The 26,300-nt window shown below is 47.4% G+C and overlaps 1 protein-coding gene across 1 annotated transcript in view; it reads right to left on the bottom strand.

Annotated features, from left to right (window-relative positions):
• The window catches only part of E2F2 (E2F transcription factor 2), a 59,443-nt gene extending 36,545 nt beyond the window's left edge, over positions 1-22,898 (bottom strand). Inside the window, exon 1 of the mRNA XM_054999544.1 lies at positions 21,751-22,898. Coding sequence (XP_054855519.1) covers positions 21,751-22,035 — 285 coding nt within the window. The 5' untranslated portion in view covers positions 22,036-22,898. The remainder of the gene's footprint in view (positions 1-21,750) is intronic.
• Between the last annotated feature and the right edge of the window lie 3,402 nt (positions 22,899-26,300).

Below are 26,300 nucleotides of genomic sequence, written 5' to 3' on the forward strand. Positions count from 1 at the left end.
CCAAGGGGAGGGGGAAAGGATAGGGCAAAGCAGGTAGAAAGAAAGAACCTCACAGCGGCGAAAAGACCCCTTCCCCTACAGGTTCCCAGAAGGGGATGAGATTCCTTCTCCCGATTCACAGCCAAGAAAAATGGCCCACCCCAGCCCTGAGGGGGCACAGATAAAATGCCGATGCTGGGATCTATACTGCTGGAGGGCTGTGCCCTGCTCCAACCTTGCCCAGGCAGCCGAGTCCTGCCCAGAACGCACCCTACCATCCTTCCTTGACACACACGCCCTGTGCTGGGCGTGGGAACCCTTTGCTCAGTTATCACAAAGCACCACTGCTTCAAGCACACACACCCCTTGCATGCCTAGGAAACAAGAGCTCCACAGTGAAAGAACCACCTTACAACTGCTCTTGAAAAAAACCCTCTTAATCCACCCAAATCCTCAAGCATTCAGCATGTAACACAGACATAAAATACGCACGGTTATTGCAGCAACACAGAAAAATCTCTAATGCCCTTGCAGCTTGGGAGAAGCGAACGGACGGTTTCCTTGACCATTGAGAGCCAGTGTGGCAAAGCAGACAGTGTTGGACGAGGATCCTGGGAGACCCAGGTTCAAATCCCCACTTGCATCATGCTCTCTGGGCGACCTTGGCCAGTCATTGTCTCAGCTGAGCCTACCTCACCAGATTATGGATGAGAAAACGCAGGAAGGGAATAACAACGTTCTAAACTGCTTTGAGCTCCAACTGGGGGAGAAAAGCAGAATATAAGTAAAATTCAGACCTGGACAATTCCAGGCACCAGGTCGCCATTGCAACCTGAAGTGTACTAGTGGCGCTTAAACCTTCGGCACCCTCAGCCTGTGAACTCTTTTACAGGGTTTAAAAGCAGGAATTGAGTCCAGTGGCCCTTTAGAGACCAAAAAGATTTTCAGGGTATGAGATCTGGAGAGTCAAAGCTCCCTTCCTCAAATACAGAAGTGGATTTCTCCACTCCTCCCTGTTACCTGAAGAAGGGAGCTTTGACTCTTGAATGCTCCTACCAGGAACATCTTGTTGGTCTCCAAGGAGCCACTGGACTCAAATCCTGCTGTTCTACTGCAGACTAACATGGTTACCTACCTGAAACTATCTTCGGGGTTTAAAAGGAAGAGGAAGTAAATGCAGAATCAGCCCTTAAACAGAATGCCCTGCAAAACTTAAGGCATAGAGCTAATTTGCACCTGGACACCATCTCAATGGCTGCTGGCTCTCCTTTGCTGAGAACTTCTGGTCTCTCCTGGGACAGCTGGGAGAAAACGGAAGGCAGGCAAGGGGCTGTGCTAGGCGGGGGAGGGAAAGGGAAGAGACTTTCCACCGAGTGAGAGAGGGGGGACAGGGAAACCAGCCTGGAAAGAAGACAGCAAGTCTTACTCTTCAAGCCAATTTTCAGTGGTATTGGAATCATTTAGATCAAAAATAGTAGTTTTACATATTGTGAGCAGTTTTATATTCAGGCTTAGTATACTAATAACATACACAGGATTATTATCCAGATTTGGATAATAACCTTGAGCCAGACAAATGGGTATCTTGCAGCATCTTGAAAATTACCTTTTAAAAAAATTAGCATTAGTTTTCATTGACCCACCTTAGCCTTTAGGGTGCCAGAAAACTCCCATTTGCTTTTCCCATCCATGATCTTCCACTGGTTCTCCTTTTGCATTTTTACTGGAATTCCAACAGAGCAAATTGTCTTTCTTGGAGTGGAAATGGACTGTTTCATTTTGAATCACCAAGACTGGAAGGGGGGGGGGGTGCACCATGGTGGAGACTTGGGTTTAAATCCCCACTTAGTCATGAGGTTCACTGGGTGACCTTCAGCCAGTCACTCTCATTCATATTAATCTACCTTACAGGGTTGTTGTAAGGATAAAATGGAATACAGGAGAACTAGGAACTCCTTGAAGAAAAGAGACATTGTTTTCAATGATTTGCCAATTCATTTTCCCATGGAGTATTTCACACATTTCCTTTGAATGAATGTCAATTAGTTGCTGTAACAATTAAAAACATACCAATTTTTAACTGAACAGAGGCTTCTACACAACCTAGGAACATAATGCAAAACCAGTTTGAAGAGCCAGTTTGGTGTAGTGGTTAAGAGCGCGGGACTCTAATCTAGAGAGCTGGGATTGATTCCCCACTCCTCCACTTGAAGCCAGCTGGGTGACCTGGGGCTAGTCACAGTTCTCTGGAGCTCTCTCAGCCTCACAGAGTGTTTTGTTGTGGGGATAATAATTACATACTTTGTAAACCACTCTGAGTGGGCATTAAGTTGTCCTGAAGGGCGGTATATAAATCAAATATTATTATGTTATTATAACATGGCTTTTGCACTACAGACCTGCCCCCTCAGAGATAAGGCGGGCAATTGTAAAGTGCAAGTTTGCAAGTCAGAGAGCCAAGAACTCCGGAGCAAAGCTGGCACTTAAGAACAACATTTTCCCCCCATGTGAAGGAACATAGGGGCACTACCTGTCCAGGGGGCTTAACCTCCCATGGATTTTTAAGGGAAAGGTAAACAAAGGCATGGTCTGAACACGTGGCGGAACGAGGCAGCAGAACTGTGAACTGGCAGAATGGACTGGGATGCTTCAGCCCACAGGTGGGGAGAGTCATATTTTTCACGCTTGTCCTCCATAAAAACTCCATGCATGTAAAAAAAAATAAATAGTGCATTGGGGTGAATGGTTCAAGCACGGTGCATCCCATGCTGTTCTAGTTTCCACTTACAGAGAATTATTAAAACAGAAAAGAGTCCAGTAGCACCTTTAAGACTAACCAACTTTACTGTAGCATAAGCTTTCGAGAATCACAGTTCTCTTCGTCAGATGCATCTGACGAAGAGAACTGTGGTTGGTTGTTGTGGGTTTTCCGGGCTGTATTGCCGTGGTCTTGGCATTGTAATTCCTGACGTTTCGCCAGCAGCTGTGGCTGGCATCTTCAGAGGTGTAGCACCAAAAGACAGAGATCTCTCAGTGAAAGCCTTCGACAATACATCGAACACCTCTACGGGGAGGAAACATTCCACTGAGAGATCTCTGTCTTTTGGTGCTACACCTCTGAAGATGCCAGCCACAGCTGCTGGCGAAACGTCAGGAACTACAATGCCAAGACCACGGCAATACAGCCTGGAAAACCCACAACAACCATCGTTCTCCGGCCGTGAAAGCCTTCGGCAATACATCGAACACCTCTACGGGGAGGAAACATTCCACTGAGAGATCTCTGTCTTCTGGTGCTACACCTCTGAAGATGCCAGCCACAGCTGCTGGCGAAACGTCAGGAACTACAATGCCAAGACCACGGCAATACAGCCCGGAAAACCCACAACAACCATCGTTCTCCGGCCGTGAAAGCCTTCGACAGAACTGTGGTTCTCAAAAGCTTATGCTACAGTAAAGTTGGTTAGTCTTAAAGATGCTACTGGACACTTTTCTATTTTTCTACTATAGACTAACACAGCTAACTTCTCTGGATCTAGAGAATTATTAGTGTTGGGAACCTCTGAAAAACATCAGTCTGAAGTGATACAGTCCTTTCCACCACTACCACGTCTAGACCAGGTCTAGACACAGGTCTCCCACAGGCAGGATAATGAAGCGGGAAAAACATATCACCTATGAACCCTTCGACCACAGGTAAAACTAGGTCCGGGGCTTGATTTAAATGGGAGCAAGAAAGCTCTCCAGGGGCTCCGAGTCTCATTTAGAGACTTGTGCCAAGCGGTGATGCAGGTGCCATGGGCGCACCATAACCACAGCCCTTGTGGGTATCATGCTTCCGTGTTAAAAAAAGCATGCTTTGCAGAGGTTGCTCCAAAGTTTAGAAAAGCCCATGCAAAACTGCACAGGGAAACTCTTTGCCGTGCGTAGCAACACATTTCGATGGAGCCTAACTCTTTCTTTGAAAGCATACAGCGATGTGCCGTGCTGAGTCAAGGTCTCTAACTGCTGCACGCCACAGGAAAGCTGCTGGTTTCATCCAGGGATTTGGGGAGTTTGTTCTAGTCAGTCTGGAATATCCTGTTTCATGGGTTTGACACCAAAGGCAGGAACCATTACAAAATAAGCATACTGCCAAGACGGAGATAACGTGGAACGGTTCTAAATCCCTTTCTCGCCTTTTCACCTGGCACCTAAACACTAACCGTCATGCTGTGTTTCAGCATTTCTTCAACTCTGTATTGAATTTCTGCTGGTTTTAAATCTTTGCTAATTTGCATGTAAATGCCGTACTACACGTGTAATGAAATGCCTGTGAAATTGACTGTACTGACCCAGACTCTGTAATCCGCCTTGAGTCTCGGTGAGAAAGGTGGACTATCAATAAAGCAAATTAATAAACAGTCTTGTCTGGGGATAATATGTGAGATATGGTCCCATCTCCTGTCACCACCCGCCTCCCCTCTGAAAGCAATTGTTTTATTTACTTTCATCATTTAGACCCCCCCTTTCTCCTCAGTGAGCAGCAAAAGTGGTTTACATTGTTGGTTGTTGTGGATTTCTTGGCATTGTAGTTCCTGACGTTTCGCCAGCAGCTGTGACTGGCATCTTCAGAGGTGTAGCACCGAAAGATAGAGAGACATTCAGCAGGACACTGAGACGGTGACACGGAGAGCCTTCGACAATACATCGAACACCTCTACGGGGAGGAAACATTCCACTGAGAGATCTCTGTCTTTTGGTGCTACACCTCTGAAGATGCCAGCCACAGCTGCTGGCGAAACGTCAGGAACTACAATGCCAAGACCACGGCGATACAGCCCGGAAAACCCACAACAACCATAGTTCTCCGGCCGTGAAAGCCTTCGACAATTTATCGGTTTACACTGTTTTTCTCTCCTCCATTTTATCCTCACAACCAGCGAGTGAGAGAAGTTCGGCTGCGAGTGCGTTTGTGTCTGACGAGGTATAAGGAGTGGGGGCTTCATTTTGGTTCTGTTGGGCTGTCTGGTGCATAGACTGTAATTGGGAGTGTGCCTGTGGACATGGCGGCCATGAGCCATACGATTCTGCAGTGGGAGTCACTTTTTCCCCACAATAGAAATAAATAGGGTGGCTGGGGGTACCTTCTTTGGGGAGGCCATAAAATGGCCCCAGGGTCCAATCTCCTTGAAACTTAGGGGGTCTTTGGAGGACAGTTAGGAGTAGGTCCCCTGCAAATATGGTGGATTTTGCTTGCAAAATGCCACCCCAGGCCCCTAGACAGCCCCCCTAGTTTTCCCCATAGGGAATAATGGAGATTGGAGGTGGTTGGGGGCACCTTCAAGGGGACATAAAATGGCCCCTCCCAGGGTCCAATCTTCATGAAACTTGGGGGTCTTTAGAGGACAGTCAGAGGGATGTCCACTGAAAATTTTGTAGATTTTTTTTTTGCAAAATGCCACTTCCATCCCCCTAAATAGCCCACTGAATAGCCCCCATAACTTTCCCCATCCTACTATATAATTCCCTTAGCGTCTTTCCGACGATGCACATTGATCCTGGTGCACCTGCGCGGGGGATTGCCCGGCGAGTCTGCCCAGCCCTCTGCAGCTGGGCTATGTAGCCCAGCTGGTGGGGGAGGGCGGCGCAGGAAAAGCGATGGGCCTGCAAGCCCTGGTGGAGCCCAGGCAACAGGGCGAAGCGCCCTGTGCCCTCTCAGCCCCACCGGAGCCACGCCACACCGCTCTTGGCAGGGCCGGGGCGATAGGGTGGAGGTGAAGTGCCTGGCGCCCTCTCAGCCCCACCGGAGCTGTGCCACGCCGCTCTCGGCAGGGCCGGGCGATGGGGCGGAGGCGAAGTGCCTGGCGCCCTCTCAGCCCCACCGGAGCCGCGCCGCTCTCAGTGGAGCCATGATGCATTGTGCACCAGCTCCAGGGGGGGTTCACAGGGCTACAGGCGCGTCGCTCCCCTGCCTCTCAGCCCTCCCCAGACCTCCCCCTTGCCCCTCTACCTGTCAATCCTCCCTAGACCCCTCCGGCCTCTCAGCCCTCCCCAGACCCCTCCGGCCTCTCAGCCCTCCCCTTGCCCCTCTGCCTGCCAATCCTCCCCAGACCCCTCCTGCCTCTCAGCCCTCCCCAGACCTCCCCCTTGCCCCTCTGCCTGCCAATCCTCCCCAGACCCCTCCTGCCTCTCAGCCCTCCCCAGACCCCCCTCGCCCCTCCACATGCCAATCCTCCCCAGACCCTTCCTGCCTCTCCACCCTCCCCAGACCCCCCTCGCCCCTCCACATGCCAATCCTCCCCAGACCCCTCCTGCCTCTCCACCCTCCCTTGCCCCCTACCTGTCAATCCTCCCCAGACTCCTCCTGCCTCTCAGCTCTCCCCACCCCCCTTGCCCCTCCACCTGCCAACCCTCCCCAGACCCCCCTATGCCAGCCCTCCCCAGACCCAGCTTTCTAGAGCCCATTGTATTTATTTGCACATCGGGCTTTGTTTCTAGTAGGGAATAATGGAGAATCGAGGTGGCTGGATGTATATTCTTTGGGGGGCATAAAATGGCCCCCTGAAGTCCAATCTTCATGAAACTTGGGGAGTCTTTAGAAGACAGTTAGGAGTAGGTCCCCAGGAAATTTGGTACAATTCGGACAAAAATGGCCTCCCCGGGCCCCTGGAAAGCTCCAAATCGCATTTCCCATTGGAAACAATGGCCAAATTTTACCGAATTTGCTCTGTATTGCCATGTCGAAGTAGAGAATGAATTCAGTATTCGGGGAATACTGGATTTTCCCCCAGTTTGGTATACTGAACTCGAATCAGCCGATTGTTTTTTCAGTGCATACCTCTAGCCTACAGCAATAAAATGCTCAAGGAATTGTGCACTCAATTTTTTTGTCTATGAAAATAGCTCTTAACAACATAAGCAATTAAGATTTTCAGTGGCAGGAAATTTTAACAAGTTGTTTACATCCACACTGATCCAAAAGTAAAAGCCAAAAACCACCATCCATGTAATACCTGTATTAGGACCAACCAAATGTCATATACCAGTGCACCAAGTTTCCAAGTTCCCAGAACCGTTCATCAGGCTTGATTAAAAATCCTGGGGAACTTGAAATGACTGTCACATGTCATTGGGTGGGTCCTAATAAAGGTATTACATGGATTGTGCTCTTTGGATTTGGGGGGATTTTAAACCGGACACAGGGTAAATTCCAGGACCTAGTTAAAAGACATCTATATATTTGCTTAGCTGTAATCGTTTGTGCTGCTTCAGGTTTTCAGAAAACTTAGATGGGTGGATGGAGGGGGAATAGGACAAATGATATGTATGACTGAGGTGTGCGAGGCAAGGCAGAGGAAGAGGAAGGAAGAGCTAAGGAAGTTGCTGAAGAGCAGAAAGCAGACTTGGCATTCTGCCCCCAACTCTGAGCTGTTTATTTCCCCAACCCATTCTCTGTAACCATGAGGACTAGCAACTCTCTTTTCAGAGGTGGCAATGAAGACTTTGAATAGGCCAGTGGCTCCATACCAGATCCCAGACCTGTGCTTGCACACCTATCATAAAAAGACAATAACAACAACATTCGATCTATACACCGCCCTTCAGGACAACTTAACGCCCACTCAGAGCAGTTTACAAAGTATGTTATTATTATCCTCACAATAATCACACTGTGAGGTGGGTGGGGCTGAGAGAACTCTGAGAAGCTGTGACGGACCGAAGGTCACCCAGCTGGCTTCAAGTGGAGGAGTGGGGAATCAAACTCGGTTCTCCAGATTAGAGTCCTGCTGCTCTTAACCACTACACCAAACTGCATTGTGGAACAATGGTGTGAGTGTTGGGCTAGGGCCCAAGTTCAAATCTCTGAAAAGAAGATGCTGGGTGACCTTGGACCGCTTATTTGTTCTTAACCTAACCTATCTCTCAGAGCTGTTGTAAGGATAAACTAGAAGAGGGGGAAACCACGTGTACCGTTGGAGAAAACGTGGAATAAAACTGAAATAAAACTCTCTCAACGGAACAGAAGAAACAGAAAGCCACCTTTAAGAGAGAGGTCGCTGGGAACTCTTGCACCCTCTAAACCACACCCAATCTGCCACCAGCTTTTGTGCAATTGGAAGCAAACAACTTGTACATCAAGCATTGACCCAAGAGTTCCCTGGAAGAAGTCTGCCCTGCCAGTTTTCTGAATCATCAGCTCTCAAGGTTAACTTGCAATGTGCCAAGAGAACCACACACTGCAGCCCTGAAAATTCCAAACAGCACCAGTAGAATCAAGAAATTGTCACTGCCTGATCCTAACCAAGGGTCATAAAAATACCCAAGGAACATGCAGAAACATGGCAGGCAGCCTGCTTTGTGGGAAGACACACGGAGCTCACAAGAGGCTCTAATTATTTAATGGACTGACTTCGCATTGCACAGAGTTTGAGAATTAGCTGCAGAAGTCTGACTATAGCAAAGTTTGATCTCTGCTACTGCACATTCAGGAGGAACTGCCCCATGATACCCTAGATGGGCCAGCGCTCCGAAATTCCAGACTGGTTACATTATGGAAATGAAAGTGGAGCTGCACAAAGCGGGCTGATCTCCCATCATTTCAGCTATCCCAAGTCACGCAGATGGGAGACTCTTTGCAAGAACCAACCTGCTGCAAGGAAACATGGTACCAGCCCAGCAGCAGGGCAGTGACCAGGGCATAATGCCTGAACAATGCTTCAGCTAACCAGTCCCAATGCTTGACGTTTTGGTTAGGGGCCAAACTTCGTGGCAGCAGTTTGATTAAGAACTAGGAGAATGAAGTTCAAACCCTCATTCAGCCATTAAGTTCACTGGGTAACCTTGAGACAATCACCTTCTTTTAGCCTTGCCTACCTCGCACGGTTGTTTTAGGGCAAAATGGAAGCTACTTGCTCCAAAATGAGCTACTTGCACAAAAGGCAGGACAAGAATGTGAGGCAGTGTTGTGCAATGGTTAGTGCTAATTTAGGACTTGGAAGACCCAGGTTAGATTCCGCACTCCTCTACAAAAGCGGAGGAGTGCGGAAGGTCAAGTTACTTGACCTTGGGCAAGTAACTCTCCCAGCTTTACCTATTTCACAGAGTGGTTCTAATGAGGACAAAACATAGAAGGAAAGAACCAGGTTTAAAACATTCTGGGTCGCCGGTGGGAAAAACCGCCGGGTACAGATATCTAAATAAAGCGATCAATTCTACAGGAATAGTTTTACAAACAATTATATCCTATTCTCCCATTCATGCCAGACGCTACAACAAATTATCCAGAGTTAATCAAAGGGGCTGTTACTGCAAGTCACGTGAACACTTCAAGGACATCACCAAAAATTCATTATTGCACTTTTCTTCTATTTTTTAAAGAAGCAGCTCTTCTCAGAACCAAACCTGCCAGTATGCCCTAAATCTCTGCCGTGTGCCAGATCCAACATTAAATTGAAAGCGTTAAAATCTTTAATGTACCTAACTTTACATTTCGGCAGCATGACAGTTCGCATTTTGAGAGCCAAAACATCACGTATCTTCAGAGTCCACAAAAAATAGTTTGAGAATTCTGCTGTCATTTCTTTTTGACCAAAGTCTCTCAAGAGTTTAAAAAATAGAAGAGCTCCCAGCTCTTTGTGTCTCTCTCCATTTTCTTACTCCCGCCAATAAAAGTTGCCACAGAAAAAAACTGCAAGCTTCGAAAGAATACTAAAGTATGGAAGAGCAAAGCCTACAGATCCTGCGAATGCCACCACGTTATCTGTCTAAATGCCGAGGACGTTAACAAATTCTATGGCCACACCGGTCCAATATGGAAGTTTAGACGCCTTCTACGGTTGTCCCAAGCTCAGAAAGATATTTCAGTTGTCCTTCTCCTGCCTCTCCTCAATTCAGTAAGAAAAAGCTATCACTCTGTCACCCACTTTTGCACCAATGACCTAAAAGCAGCGAAATGGAAACAAATGGGAAATCTGCCGAATAGGCTGGCTAAAAAGGGTCTTCCCAATCATGCACAAAACAAAATTATGGGTTGGAAATGATTAATTAAAACAGTTGATATTAAAATTTGGCTATAAGAAACTAAGGAGAGGGAAGGATAGCTACAATACAAGTAAGTTGTGTTGTTCTAGATTTTGATTGTATCTTCCTATTAGTTCAAACTAATTTCAAATGCAGTGCTTGTATAAGTTTTTGCACACTTTCTATTGTTATATCTTTTCTTTTTAAATAATTGTTTTTTAAAAAATATAGGAAACAACGGGGGGGACCTGCAAGGATTCGAGGGGGAGGGGAAATGCCATTTCTCCCCTCCTCGCTTGCAATTTGAGAACTAGTGTGGTACAGGGGTCAATGTATCAGTCAAAGGATTTGGAAGAGCCAGGTTTAAATCTGCTACTCCACCATAGAAGCTGGCTGGGTCTCCTTGGGCCAGTCACACACTCTCAGCCTAACCTACCTCACAGGGCTGTTGCAATGAAGATAAAATGGAGAAGAATGATGTAAGCCACTTGGGTCCTCACATTGCTATTAACTTTGGAGAGGGTTAACCCCCCAATTATTTTTTTAAAAATCATTTTTCTGTAAATCTGGGGGTTCCCTTGGGTTGGCAGATCCTTAAAGAGTGGCCATGGGCAACCTCCTTGTGTCTCTTTGGTGAGAGGCAGTGTAGTATAGTGATTAGGGTCAGGCTAGGATCTGGGAGACCTACTTTCACATCTCCACTGCCAGGGAAGCTTGCTGGGTAACGTGGGCTTAGTTACTCTCTCTCTCTCTCAGCAATAACTTCCTTCATAGATTTGGTGTGAGGGTCAAACAGAGGGGAGAATACGGTAAGCCACTTTGGGTCCCCCGTGAGTGGGGGAAACGGGAAAAAGGTATCAGCAAATATGTATCAGAAACATTTTTGATAAAAAAGCACTTACTCCATTTGCACCCTGCCTTTTCTCCTCAATTGGGATCCAAAGCAGCTTACATCATTTTCCTCCCCTCCATTTCATCCTTATAAACACCAGCCTGTGAGGTAAATTAGGATAAGGGTGTGTGACTGACACAATGTCACCCAGCAAGTGAAGATTCGAACTTGCCATCGTAGTCTAACACTCTAGCCACTACCCCACACTGACATTAATAAATAACGCTTATATACACTTCTAGTCAGATTAGTGCCCCACCCAGAGCAGTGAACGAGGCCAGTGTTATTATTATCCCCACAATACAGCTGGGGCTGAGAGCGCTGATTCACAGCCTTAACCTCATTGCTCCATCTATTACAGCCACTCCTCACAAGGGATGCCATTTAAGTTTCTCCTAAAGTGCTTTGTTCTTGTCAATTTCATCTTTAGGGCTACAAAATAATCCAGGAAGAAACAATGTTAATCCACAAATTGAAAGCTTAAGTTATGCAAGAAGAGTGTCTGAGCTGCACCTCAAAGAGCAAATGCTAAGCACAGAATATGGCTGCAATTTTGCAGTTGCATGGGGGGGGGGGGGAACGCATCTCAAGAAGCTCAGTCCCCATGTTTAAAAAAACCCAGAAGTTTCTAGCCCTCATGACTGCACAAGACAGATGAATAATGCTTGCTGAAATCTCAGAAGCTAGAAAAGCAGATGATTCCAGTTGTTAAAAAAGAATGCATTCATGGGCAGTCCCTTCAAACTCTTGGAAGCAGCTGCTTCAGCCTTTCCCTGCCTGCAACAGGAAGGGTTCCAGAAATCTACTTGCCAAGCGAGCAGTAGAGACAGCCCCACGCACGAGTTCTCCATGAGTGGCAGAAGAAACTCCTCCTCCAAATACTTCAGAACCTGGAGGGTTTGATAGAACTAGGTCCTCCTTTAATGCGTATTGGGCTTCTGCCAAAGCAATATCTCTCAACATTCCCTCTTCTCTCTCCGTTGGTGTGGGCAAAGGGCTGGGGGAGGGGGAGAAAAGAAGGGGTGTCTGTGGCAAGCATCAATAATGGCAGCCTACTAAGCATTACACCTCACTATTTTAGAGGGATATGCACCCAAGAAGAGATAGCATGTTTCCAAACAGAATCACCTATGGCAATTTGAGAAACAGCTATAGGTGACCAGGCACAGAAAGATTTAAAGCAAAAAGGGAAGAGAGACCCACAAATGTTTAAACACAGCTACGGGTAATAAAACAGTTCAATAAAAGTTTGCGGGCTAGCAACTGTTGCTAACTTTATTTACAAGGCTGGGACACGTGGGCACTGCATCAATTGCGTAGGATGTATTGGGGGTTCAAGTACTAAACCCGTCAACCCAAGCCCGTAACATTACAGCACATCGGTTTTCTCTGGCCAAAACCATGAGCTATCCAGATTCCATTTAACAAGCTAACCCAAACCACACTTTAAAATTAAGCAATCATTTAAAGAGAAGCAGTCAACAGATGCAGTTTCTCAGATGCAACTACCTAGTGCCTGAACCACTTAGGAATGGATTTCTAGGCCAAAAAACCTGAAGTTCTGCAACAACATTTTATACAGCACCCAAGCTTCTAAACAGTAACAAATACATCCTGCCACAGAAAATGTGTGGAAGATTGTTCTCTTAATCATGTTTTACAGCAAAGATCTGCAACCTATGGCTCTATAGCCAAATGTGGCTCCATATGGAGACAAAAGAGAAAATAAAGTCTTTAAGATGTAGGGTAGTTGGGATGCAAGAATAAGCAATATGGGAAAGGAGTAACAAGCAACAATTTTTATGAGACGGAAGGCCTTCTGAGAGATGAGGCCTCCTGTAAAGTATACAATGAACAGTTGCCAGGACCAAGAGTTATGCCAGCGCACTAAAATAATCATAGAGGGTGCTTTTTTTATATACTTATTATGAGATCTCATCTTCACCGCTTCCTAATAAAGTGTTCACAACAACTAGTATTGGGTCTGTGGAAACTTTATGGATTGTTAATCAACATGTCAATTATCAGTAATGTTAACTTGGATAGTTTCAGCTATACAAACAGGATTTCCGGTACTGGCTCTTCGTTGGACTCTTCCTTTGATTTTTTACACAGTTCAGCTCTTTAATCGCCAAAGGTTGCAGACCCTTGATTTGAAGAAACAAAGATCGTAGCCATGTATTGGACTCCAAAGCAGGAATGCTGATCAGATGGAGGCAGGGCTCCAAACCCCCCCGTCTGCGCAGAAGTTCATCCAGGGCTTGGGTTCCAAAGTCTGGTTTGCACAATTGGCACGATGCCCAAATGGAACAAAGTGCACCTGTAGCCACATCAACAGAGCTAAGGAGAGAGGACACTGCACTTCTACAATAGTCACAATAGTAAGTTTTGTGCAATAGCCAGTTTTGTGCAATAGCCAGTTTGGTACAGTGGTTATGATCGTGGGACTCTAATCTGGAGAGCCGGGTTTGATTCCCCACTCCTCCACTTGAAGCCAGCTGGGTGACCTTGGGCTAGTCACAGTTCTCTGGAGCTCTCTCAGCCCCACCCACCTCACAGGGTGTTTTGTTGTGGGGATAATGATAACATGCTTTGTAAACTGCTCTGAGTGGGCATTAAGTTGTCCTGAAGGGCGGTATATAAATCGAATGTTATAATATTGCAATCACACTTCCAAAAAAAGTCAAGAGCTCTGCCTAGTTCTTTTTGAGATTCTCTGGTCTAGACTAACCACTGTGCAACAGGATAGCACATGTACCCAAGAATGTGATGCCAGTAAGCGTTTTACAGAAAGAGGTTTGCAAAAGGAATCTTGGGGTAGATTTAGGTAGCACTTCTGTTCCACTCAGGGAACAGAGCCACTTGGGCACTGGAGCCAGCAAGCTCTTAAAAACTGTTTGCTCAAATACAACCAGAGCAGCAGAAAAATAGGGGGGGGGGTCACTACCATTATGGTGTGTGATGCATCTGGAGAACTATGGTTCTCAAAAGCTTATGCTACAATAAAGGTGGTTAGTCTTAAAAGTGCTACTGGACTCTTTACTATTATGGTGTGTGTGTGTTATGTGCCATCAAGTCGCCTCCAACCTATGGTGACCCTATGAATGAGAGACCTCCAAAACGTCCCATCATTAACAGACCTGCTCAGATCCTGCAAACTGGAGGACGTGGCTTCTTTTATTGAGTTCAGCCATCTCGCTTTGGGTCTTCCTCTTCTCCTACTGCCTTCCACTTTTCCTAGCATTATTGACTTTTCCATTATGACAGCCCCCTCTAGAACGGTCTGAGTGCAATTTAAAGCACAAATGCCTGGCAAGGAAGAAGGAAGCAGGCCCAGGAGAAAAGCTTTCCTTTAACCTCAGTCAGGCCCACGGAGGGCTCGGCTGTTCAACCAGAACAGGAATTCCAAGAAGTGGAAAGAGAAAGGGAAAAGGGAGGGGGTGCTCTTAGCAAAGTCCACACCTGTTCAGAGGCGTCAGCAAACAGGAGGGAAGATCCTGAAACCAGAGATATGATTCAACCCTTGGGAGGACAGAGGGTTACAGCAGAGGCTGGAACCATTCCCAGGACTTGGAAGGGGGTGGCTCCAGGCCTGCCTGCCAATTAGGATCACTGGCCAGAGTCTTTGGCAGAAGTTTCAACAGGAGCCAACTCCGAAAAGCTGCTGCTGCAAAGCAGCAGGCCACGCCAAGATTAGTCGAGTGAGGTGCTGTCAGCTGCTCTTTTGGTTGCAGAGGAAGGAGCAGAACTTGAGCCCTGGGCTTGCCAGCCCTAGCCTGACTCTTTGGGCCAAGCAGAGCGTTTGGGGGTAAGCACAGCTAAGCCTCCTTTGAAGATCAAGAGAGATGGCCATGCCAGAATTCCGGGTGTTCCTTTGGGAAGGAACTGTTCAGGGATTCCCCCCCCCCCCGCACTTCTACCAACAGGGACAACCACAGCAGGGAAGAGGAGAGAAAGGAGAGGAGGAACAATCCAGCTTTCCGCAATGAATTCAAAGCTGCTTTAAGACAATAGTTTGCTGTTCTGCAAATAAGCCTTGAGCCCACGCTTCTGCTGCCCTTGGAGTGCAATTCCTTCCATCCCTGGTTGGCACTAGCCCCTGCTGGTCTGTAAACTCAGAACTGGGAACCATGGCTGCTTCCATTCCAAGAAGTTCTTCCAAGCTCCTTTTGTTACTGCTGTGAATGAAGAAGTATTCACAACAGAGCATCCACAAGTGGGAATTCCGAACACTTTCCTGCCGCCAGCACATGAAGCAGCAATTCCCTCTGCTGACACCACCGGAACGCTTAGTGTGCCATAATTTCGGTGGCACAGAAGAAAATGTTGGTCACAAGGGGCTGACAGCAGGAAAATGGCTCTGATGTTGGTGAGACCTTTGAAAACTCACACCTTTCCATCCAGTGAGATAATCCACTTGGCCTGTGCTCTTTTCTGAAAACAGCAGGTTTCAGGAAGAGCAGGTAAAGCAGGTTTCAGGAAGAGCAGGTAAAGCAGGTTTCAGGAAGAGCAACTCAAGATGGCGAAAACCTGGAAAGAGGACAATGAGAGCATGATACTGTACGTTTCTGCCCCACAACAAAAGCATCCCAACGAAAGGAGAGGGACTTCTGTGGAAGGAGCAGCCCAAGATTTCCAGTTCTGAATAGCTCAGCTCGGATGAATCCAAAAGCCCAGCCTACATCATGCCTTTTATTAGGGCCCCGCCAAATGACACACGTGAACTTTCAAGCGCTCCAGGACACTTCATCAGACTGGGTGGTTACAAAATAAAAAAGATGTTCTTGCAACACTCAGCCTGAAAAAGAGTTCTGGATGACTCAGAAGCTCACACTGTCCTGCGCCATTTGGTGGGTTCTAATGAAAAGTGTTGCATTCTTGGTTTTTGGACTTTGTCTTTTGGACCAACATAGCCAAGAACAACTTCTTTCATTCTGGATGAAACAGCAAGCCATGGCTGAAAAACAAAGCAAGGAGGGAATCGCCGCATGCACATAGAGGAGGAACCTTCAAGCTTCCTTGTTTAGGTGACTGCGACAGCAGTAGCAGACCAACTCCAGGTCTTCTTGAATAACTCTTCTTTTGGTTCCTTTTCAATTTGATTTCGGGACAGCCTAAAGGATGGAGGGCGCTCTGGTGGCTTGAGTGGATGACCTCTGTCTGAATGCAGACAGAGGCCATGTTTCTTTGTTGCTCCTCCTGGATCTATCTGCAGCCTTAGTAGATCATCACATCCCATTGAGTTTGGAGGCAAAAGCAGGTAACGGGATGTGTCTTGGACTGGTTCAAATCGTTCCTCATGGAACGGACTCGGAAGGTTGCTGTTGGAGACCAGCTCTCTTCAGGGTGGAAATTACCTAGATCTCCCATGTTATTTGTTAAAGGATTATTAGACCCCTTTCCATAAAATCTTGATGTGAGCTTACGACAAAATGCACAGATCACAGATACCTAAAACGGCCTTGCTCCAATGTCAAAATTCTTCCTCTGAGACATCCTGCTTGTCAGATAGGTCTCTGGTAGGTGAGAAGAGTCACGGAGCAAAGTATAAACACTTTCTGGTTTGGGTTATTATAATTAAGGTAAGTAAGACTTTAACCTTGAATGCATTCAAGGTTCTTGCGTGCAAGGTGTGATAGTCTCCAAGAGAGTATCAGATATACGGCTCCAGTTTTTCAAATGTTTGTATGATTTGTCACTCAAGCTTGTCAGATATCAGGTATTCTGGGTGTCTGCGTTGTTCTGACAGGGTGTTTATACTAACCTTTGATATTTTATTCTGTAAACAAATAGCAACTATTCTGTAAACAATCCATGCTAAAAGTATATAAAGCTCTCTACTGTAACTGGTCCTTACACATTTCTGCCTGAAATGGTGATGTGTGTCATGGGCTTATTCTATAAACAATAAACCCATTTTTCTTCTGTAACAACAACAACAACAACATTCGATTTATATACCGCCCTTCAGGACAACTTAATGCCCACTCAGAGCGGTTTACAAAGTATGTCATTATTATCCCCACAACAATCACCCTGTGAGGCGGGTGGGGCTGAGAGAGCTCCTAGAAGCTGTGACTGACCCCAGGTCACTCAGCTGGCTTCAGGCTGAGGAGTGAGGAATCAAACCCGGCTCTCCAGCTTTGAGTCCCATGCTCTTAACCACTACATCTAACTGGCTCTCTCATTGAGTTTGGTGTCTTGAAATATATATGGGTAAGTGGTAGTAGGGGACTTATGAATTGGCAGCAGAGTGCTATTACAAAAATTCCCCTAACATTATTCAACCTGAATGTAAAAGCCTTTAGGAGAAATCCTTTGTAGCTGCATAATTGAATGTCCTCAATACATGGATGACACCCAGCTCTATCTCTCTCTATCCAGATCCCCCAGTGATACAGCAGAGCTTTTAAATTGCTGCTTCATATCTCTGGTCAGTTGGCTAAAAGCAAACAAATGGAAATTGAACCCAGACAAGTCAGAAGTGATGCTTGCTGGGAAGGCAGAGGTCCTGAAGGAACACGTGCTTCCCACTTCCGACGGGAAACTTAGTTAAGAGCCTAGACGTTATGCTAGATCTAGCATTGCTACAAGAGAAGCACGTTGATGCAGCTGCAAAAAAAACGTTTTCTCCTTACTTAGACTAGCCTAACTCAGACTAGCCCTCTATCTTGACACAGCTGATCTGGCCACTTGGATCCATAGCACAGTAACATTGAGAATTGACTCTTGTGATGCACTCTAAATAGGCCCTCCCTCAAAGGCAATTTGAAAACTCCATTTGGTACAGAATGCTGCAGCTCAATTGTTACCCATCAGTCACTGGGCTCAGTTCAAGATTTTTGCTATCACATACAAAGCCCATCAGTGATCCAGGCAACGGTCACCTCTAGGCTGGATTACTGTTATGTGCTCTACGTGGGGCTTCCCTTGAGTCTGGTCTGGAGATTACAGCTAGTTCAAAACGCAGCGGCTCGTGTCATTGCGACAGTGCCAAGCAGAACATAATGTAACACCTCTACTGCGCCAGCTGCATTGGCTGCCAGTGGAGTACCGAATCAGATTCAAGGGTTTGGCATTAACCTATAAAGCCCTAAGTGGATTGGAACAAGCGTATCTGCAGGACTGCCTCTCCCTATACGTGCCCCAGAGGATGCTTTGATCAGGAGAGAAACAACTACTGGTGGTCCCTGGCCCCAGGGAGGCCCGCCTGACCTCAACCAGAGCCAGAGCTTTTTCAGTCCTGGCTCCAATCTGGTGGAACTCTCTGTCTAGTGAGACCAAGGCCTAGCAGGATCTACTCTTTCCGCTGGGCCTGTAATACAGAGATGTTCCGCCAGGCGTATGGTTGGGACTTGGCTAGTCCACCAGCCTGGATAGAGAAGATCTAAGCCCTATTAGTCGTCCACCATCTAGCTTCCAAATTGGCAATTGATTGCTCCAGTTGGCGAACTCGTTGCTGCTGTCGTGTATATTAGTTTTTATACTGTATTGTTATGATGTTGTAGATTTTAAACTGCTTTTATGATGTAAGTATATGAAATGTTTTATCTGATGCAATCCACCCTGGGCCTGCTCGCGGGGAGGGCGGAATAAAAGTCTAAAATAAATAAATTAAATAAATAAAGAAGTCATGGCCTGGTCCTTCGTATCTCCAAGACCACCTCTCTCTCCCTATTCCTTATGCAATTGCCACCCTGCAAATGGGTAGAATCAACAGCTGCCTGTACACACGCCTTCTCTGTAGTGGCTGCCACCTTACAGGGCGGGAATATTTCTTTATAGATCAGATCTGAATGCCAGGACTGTAACCTACCTCCTCCACTTCCTCCAAGTTGTTTCACTCGCCTGTATCACACAACCCATTTTCAGGGCCTATTCACAAGATCCTGCACCAATCCTACCCACCCTGTTGGGTTTCCTTGGGTAGGATTCTCTTCCCATCCGTTAACAGAAGAGAAGCATGCATTTGCTTTGCAGTTAAGGAAGCCATCTAGGAGACTGCGGCAGAAGAGAGGGGGCTTTGCACATTTTGATCACTTTGTTTTAAGACACATTCACACAAGCAAGCTGAATGCTCCTATCCTCATTCGGCACAGCAGACAAGCATTCACTCTCTAAACATTCAGGGGGTCGGTGGAATTGCGGGCGGGGAACTACACTGCTCACCGCTGCTGAGGACATGGGAACTGGCCAAGAGGTGCTTGCAGCACATCCATAATCCTAGTCGACATGGTATTCAGCATACCAGAAGTGCTACAAACGTGAAGAAGAGACAAAGAAGAGAGGAATGCTTTCCCAGCACGTGACAAATGCAAGTCATTTTATATAGTAAGCAGAACGAAGTGTACCAACTTCTGAAATGTACCAACGTCGGATCGCAAGTGGAGATAAACCTTTTCCTTTTTTAATGTTTTCCGTACATGAAAAAGCCCCCCCCCAAGCAGCAAAACTGGCAGAAATTTTCAGTAAAGTTCTCTCCCCAACGTGCTAGATTCCAGTACGTGGAAGCCCTTTCAGTGTGGGGGACGTTAAAAAAAAATATGCCTCCCCCATCTACAGTAGACAATTCTAGCATTCAATTATGTGTAGTGAACAGAATTGGTCAAAGGAACAACCAGCTCCTCTGAGTCTAGACATTTACATACTCCACAGCCACAGAGTGACAGCTGCACAGAGCGTGAGTGTGCGCACGTGTGTGTAAGAAGCCGTTGCTCTATGAAAGGTCCTTTCCAAGTCTGTGCATATACAAAGTTGCTAATAGGGAGTTTGCACTTCCATAATACACTTGCCGTATTTTGGTTGCCTACTGAAGAGTTCTCTTCCCGGAAAGCTTTTCCTCAGAGGGAGGGTGGCTGTGGCAGTTCAGAGATGGCACTCCACACATGCGGAGAGGTACTCTCAGTTCACGAGTTCCATAGTCAGAAATGAGAAGATGTTTTTTATTTCAGACCTCATAAACTCAATATATCTTGTTTGCAGGAATACTCAGCATACAAAGAGGTACAACCTGCCCCTATGAGCCTCCCCTGTAACAATACTATGTCAAAAGAATCTGAATCATATACAAGAGAAACATATCAGAAATGTATCTTTCTCGCTCCTTCCACTAGAAAACTACCTTGGGCCAGTTTGCATCCGATAGCAGTGGCAAAGGGGGCAGCTGCTTGGCATTAGCAATTCCATAGCACCAGTTGCAGGAAGTGCCTCCAATTGCAAGAGAAAGTTTTTGGGGACCCACTCTTCTGAACTCCCTCCCCAGAGATGGCTGAAGCAGCTCCCACCTGTTCACCCTAAGCAGTATGTTATTTTGTTATCTAAAAGGACCCTGTAAATCCAAAGGGCAGATGCAAAGATGAGGGTGCTGGGTATGCCTCTGTATGAGTCCCTGCTATGAGCATGCCTTCTTCAAACTAGCCTCTATTGAGCAATTCTGGCCATCTCTGCATGACGTATGGTATGAACTCACAGACACACAACTCGGAGACAACACAATTAGCCATGCTCAGTGGAGGCGGCCTGTCGCACCACAACACGAGTTACTGCTTAAGATGGGTCATGCCTCCTGATTGGAAGAATTCATTCTAAAAGCAACCCTTTCCAGGTATCATAGTAAAGTTAGCAGGGCACCATAGCTCAGTAATGGAGCACATGCTGTGCTCTCAGGTTCTAATCCCTGCTACCACCACTGAGGAAGTCAGGAAACAGCTGCTGGGAAGAGTCTCTCTGCTTGAGACCTTGGACACAGATCAAGATGGTTAGCCTTGTTTGTCTGTAGCAGTAGAAAACAGCAAGAGTCCAGTAGCACCGATAAGATTAACAAATGTTGTGGAAGGGTATGAGCTTTCATGAGCCACAACTCACTTCTTCAGAAACAGCTCGAATCTGAAGAAGTGAGCTGTGACTCATGGAAGTTCATACCCTACCACAAATGTTAATCTTTTAAGTGCTACTGGGCTTTTCTACTGAGACCCTGGACAGTCATTGCTTGACTACTGCACTAGATGAACCCACTGGTCTGATGGGGTATCTCCATAGGCACGATTTTTAATTTTAAATTTGGAAGCAAACACAGCCCCAGAAATTAATCTCAGCTAACACAGAGCTGAAACGCTGAGTCCTTGCTTCTTGCTAAACACAGTAGCAGCAACTTCCTGCCTTTCAGAACACCCCAATCATCACTTTTAAATAAACACCCTCTTCCAGAAGAGACGTGAGGCCTAGGTGTGCTGAAACACATGCCTGAGCTACTGCATCAGATAAGGCCCGGCCGACACCAATCACGATTTGAGAGGGGGAGGAAAAGGCTGGATTGGACCTATGGAGACGGTATTCACTTCTCCCCAAGGTACACATTCAGAGGGAAATTTATCAAAGCTCCATTGCAACAAAGAATAATGCAGTCTGAAATGCCTTTCCCTTCCTATGAAGAGTTAATGCATTCCCTTGGACTTTTTTTTTTAAATAGACGGCATCTCCTATGATGTTCAGTAATCACTGTTGCAATTTTTTTTTTAAAAAAAGGAAGCAGATATAGCTTTGCAGACTAAAAGTACAGGGAAGTTGAGAAATGCACATGCCAGTGTATTAAGATTCATCTGCTCACTACAGGATACCACAAACACACACACACACACACTTTGAATGCTACACTTCCCTTATACACTCACCGCCTCCCTAGCTTTTAATACAGGAGTCAAGAGTTTGGCTAGAAAGCCATTACCTGGAATTTGCACGTCCAGATACAACGAGGCACCACACACAAAACCCAGCACACAACAACACACACATGCTAAAGGAGCAATAAGGGTTTGAGAAGGCAACAGGCGGGTGGAAGGAGGTGGAGGGGGGAGACAGAAGGGAATGAAACATATTACCGGTAATTTTCCAGTGGAGGCAGAGCGCATGGCTTTGATCTCAGGTCCATGGGGGGTGGCGTACAAGCAGCTGCCCCTAGGCAAGGGGGCCACCACCGCAGTCTGGGGGTACACCTGGGTGAAGCAGGTAGCCGGGAGGCCCCGCATGTGAGGGCTGCCAAGGTTGGAGGCCACCAGATCAGCCGGGGAGATCACCGGGATGGCTTTCTTTTGCTGCAGAAGGGGAGCAATGGAGGGCCCTCCTCTCCCTGGGGCAGGAGGCCCTATTTTGGGGATTCTCAGCATGGCAATGGCTAAAAGGGGAGCAGGGACCAGGAAGGAGGAGAGGATTTCCGAACCAGTTTGGGATTGTTCTCCAGAGGCAGGCCGGGGGGAGGCTTTTTAGCCATTTAAAGCTGCCATGGGCTGGAGTGCAGGGATCGAGCCCCAACGCAGTTTCTTTTTAAATGCCTAATTCATCTTTGCAAGGCAAATGCAATGGGGAGGGTCGGGGGGGGGGCGGGGGGAGACTGACTGGCACCCAGCCCCGTCCCTCTTTTCATCTAAGTAAGTTTCCCAAAGTTTCTTTTTTTCCGGAATGAGGGAGCCATAGGGCGGCCAGACCTCAATGTTGGTCTCCCAAGCCGCTTAATCGCCCACGTTCTTTTAAAGAAAAGAACAGCAAAAAGGAAGGAAAAAAGGCCAGGGGCTCTTAAAAGAAGCTGCAGGGCCAACTTTTTTATTTTGCAAATTTTTCAAAGGCTCCCCCCGCCTCGAATTAACTATATGCCGGAGCTGGGAGGCGAGCTTTACAAATCGCCTGGAAACATCCCCTCCCCCCCCAGGCTTTTGTGGCTGGGAAACTGCAGCCGGAGGATTGCAGACAAAAGCCGGGTGGGTGTGCAAAGGCCGCCCCCTGCCCCGAAATCTCAAGCCCTGCCCTGCTCCGTCTCCCTGGCTCTAGACCCCCGGGAGGAAGGCTTCGGAAGAGCCACCCTTGGAGTCGCTGAGCACCCAGCCGGGGCCCGGGATCCTAGCGGGGCCCCGGCGCCTTTCCTGGCGCTCCCCGCCTTGCAATGCTGGTGCCTGCTGCTCCTTGGGGCTCCCGGCTGGGCCGCTGCAAGCGTTCCGGGCAGCGCCAGGGCCGGCGGGGGCAAGGATGGATCCGGATTCGGACAAGAGAGGACCGATGGCTGCCCAGCCCTTTCTCTTTCCGTTCCTCCTTCTCTCGCTTTTTTTTTTTTAAGCGCCAAACTACGTGCCGCGAAATTCGGATCTCCCGCGGAAAACCAGGCGCGCTGATTGGTCGCTGCAACTCCAGCCCGTCCCCGCCCACCGGATTTGATACATTTTGCAGCGAGGGGGAGGAGACCGGAGGTTCTGCTCTTAAAGGGGAAGCGCCGAGCGGCCGGAGCGCCCCGCCTGGCTTCGCTGGGCCTCCGGCTCCTCCTGCCCCTCCCGTCAGGGGGCGTGGGCGTGGCTATGCAAATATTGACCCGGGGAGAGTCTGCTGCACGCCTTTCGGCTGGATCTTAAAGCGGCCGGGAGAGAGGAGGGAAGAGTTTTCGGCGGCCCTTGTCAACTCGGGGCTGAGCTTACGGGGGAGGGCGTTCACACGTGTGCGCGTCTTTGGAGAAGCGTTCTTCTGCCCTCCTAGCGGCGATCGGAGGAGAGCGGTATGCTTAATCCCTCTCCGCGGAGGCTGAACAAAGGCCGCTGGCTGGCTGGCGTCGTGGGCTGCTGGGGACTGGGGGGGGGGGGGCCCGCCGGTATTGTTCTGTCTCTTGGTGTGGTCAAAAATTCCACCTCCAGGCTAGCTCAGCCCAGTCTTGACAGCCAACGCAGAATTCCGCTGCTCATCCACCTTGGCGGTACAGGGGGGAGTGTTGTGTGTGTGGCATCAGCCCTCTCCCATTGTGCCCCGTCTAGCGACTAGCGTTAAGGTACACTGCCTGTAAATGTGGAGGCTCGGTTTATAGCCGTTTTACATTTTAATAGGTATTGCATTTAATTACTTTTTATTCATCGACGCTCCACTTTTCTCCCCAAGGGGGGCTTGTAACATTCTCCTGTTCTCCTTTTTATCCTCACAGCAACCTTGTGAGGTAGGTTGGGCTGAACGTGTGTGACTAGCCCAGGATCACCCAGCTGGTTTCCATGGCACAGTGGAGGTTGGAACTTGGGCCTCCCAAATCCTAGACTGATACTAACCACTACAGCACACTTTTTGTATGACAGCAGCCCTCCCCTGTTGCTTTTTCCTTAGCAACTGGTATTAAGGTACACTGCTTCTGAACACGGAGGTTCCAGTTAGTCACCATTTGTTATATATTGTGAGAAAAAAGCAACTTTCTTTTATCTGTTCTGATTCTACTACCGGTTAACTTCATTTTGCCCCATACCACAAACCATGTTAAGGGCTAAAGAGCTGCTATCACTGCTCTACCTAACATTAATTGTAGTGCAATATGTTTATCATGACAATCCAACAGCACTCTGTTGTAAGCTAGCTTCATTCTTATCTTTGCTTTTCCATCTTCCGTTCCTCTCCTTTATCTTCCATTCTGTTAAAATTTAAATTGTGAGTTCTTCAGGGCAAAGGCCTTTTATGCTACTCCTTTTAGAAAGCCATTTACACAGATGGCGCTTTATAAACAAGAATTATAATAAAGACCATAAAACTAATGGATGAGGTAGTGTTTTTTCTTATGCAGCTGGAGAACGAATGAGAAAATTAAGGCAGTTTTCATCTTTATTTTGGACGTACATTACTTGTCCAAGTCTAAAATTCATAATCTATTTCTTGCATTCATACAACGCTTTAAAAAGTGCTGGCTCCTACTTTTTTGCATCATACCAAAGGTCCATCGAGTTCAGCATCCCGTTTATTAGACCGGTCAACTAGATGCTTCAAGGAGCAGCTTGAAGAGTTCAGACTGGTGCTACGTTGGTGTGGGGCTGTGGCTCAGTGGTAAAGCATCGGCTTCATGCACAGAAGGTCTCAGGGCCAATTGATCAGGTGGGAACTGATGTGATCAACATAGTTAATTGCCATTGATAAATGTAGATTACATAACTTGCTTTATGTAAGAGCCACATAGACTAAGAATCAGATGTTTGAGAGCCTCAAGACATGATGCATTGAAGTGACTTCAGATGAGGTGGGTTTGGGAGAGTGTCCTGAAAGTGACATCACAGGAAGGGGTGGGGTTTGGAAGAGAGTCATCACCTGACGTTTGACTTGGAAGTGACTTCACAAAAGTAATGTCACATTCTTGCTAGGCTTCACCCCCAAAGTCTCCAGATATTTTCTGAGTCAGACCTGGCAACCCCGACATTTTTATTGAAAATATGAAAGACATGGAAAGAAATAAGGAAGGAAAAAAAGAAAAAGAGAAAGACATGGAAAGGAGGAAAAGGAGGGAGGGAAATAGACTAAAATAAAATGTACGGCCACAGCGATACTCAGAGACCTCCGGGAGTCGCACAGTATATCTAGAAGAGCCGCGTGGCTCCCAAGCTGCAGTTTGGCTACTCCTGTTACGTAAGGATTGCTGCTGGTCAGAGTAGACCTATACTGGCCTTCGTCAGAGGTGATAAAGGGAGCTCTGGCTCTCAAAGGCTCATACCTTCGGAAACTTGTTGGTCTTTAAAGTGCTACTGGACATGAATTTTGCTCTTCTACTGCAGACCAACACGGCTTCCCCCCTGAAACTGGTCCTGGAGGTTCCCTTCATGTGTTTTATTGATTTCATTTTTACTTCATTTTATTTTGCTTCATTTGTTTATTTGCCCCAGTTGCAGACCAAAGTGGCTGACGTCATTCCTCTGTCCTCCGTTTTATGCTCACAGCAACACCTTGAAGAGAGACTGGCCCAAGGTCACCCAGCATGCTCCCACAGCAGGGCAGAGGTTGGAACCTGGGTCTCCCAGGACCGACTCTGATACCCATCACCAGGGCTTTTTTTCTGGGAAGAGGTGGTGGAACTCAGTGGTGGAACTCAGGACCGCACAGTGATGTCACTTGGGGTCAGCTGGAACAAGAGGGGAGTTTTTAAATGTTTAAATCACCCTCGGCGAAAATGGTCACATGGCCGGTGGCCCCGCCCCGATCTCCAGACAGAGGGGAGTTGATTGCCCTCCATGCCACTCCAGCGGCGCGGAGGGCAATCTAAACTCCTCTCTGGAGATCAGGGGGCGGGGCCACTGGCCATGTGACCATTTTCAAGAGGTGCCGGAACCGTTCCACCGCGTTCCTGCTGAAAAAAAGCCCTGCTAGTAACTATACCATGTCAGCTCTCATGATGGCTAATAGCAATTGATAGCTGTCTACCCTGTGAGGTCTACTCTGATTGGCAGCATCTAAGCCTGGCCACAAACCAACAGTCTGTGATTGGGTTTGCTGCTTTTTCAAAGGATGCCAGTCATGGGGAGGGAAGGTGCACACTTCCAATGCTCATAAACTTCCTGTACAAGCAAGATCCATGCTCAAAATCCAGATATGACGCTGCAGTGGGGGGTGGGGCTAGCATGCTCACATCTGTTGCCCCTTCCACATGCACTGAAAACCA

The sequence above is a fragment of the Eublepharis macularius genome, chromosome 15 (assembly GCF_028583425.1).
Source record: "Eublepharis macularius isolate TG4126 chromosome 15, MPM_Emac_v1.0, whole genome shotgun sequence".
Classification (NCBI taxonomy): domain Eukaryota; kingdom Metazoa; phylum Chordata; class Lepidosauria; order Squamata; family Eublepharidae; genus Eublepharis; species Eublepharis macularius.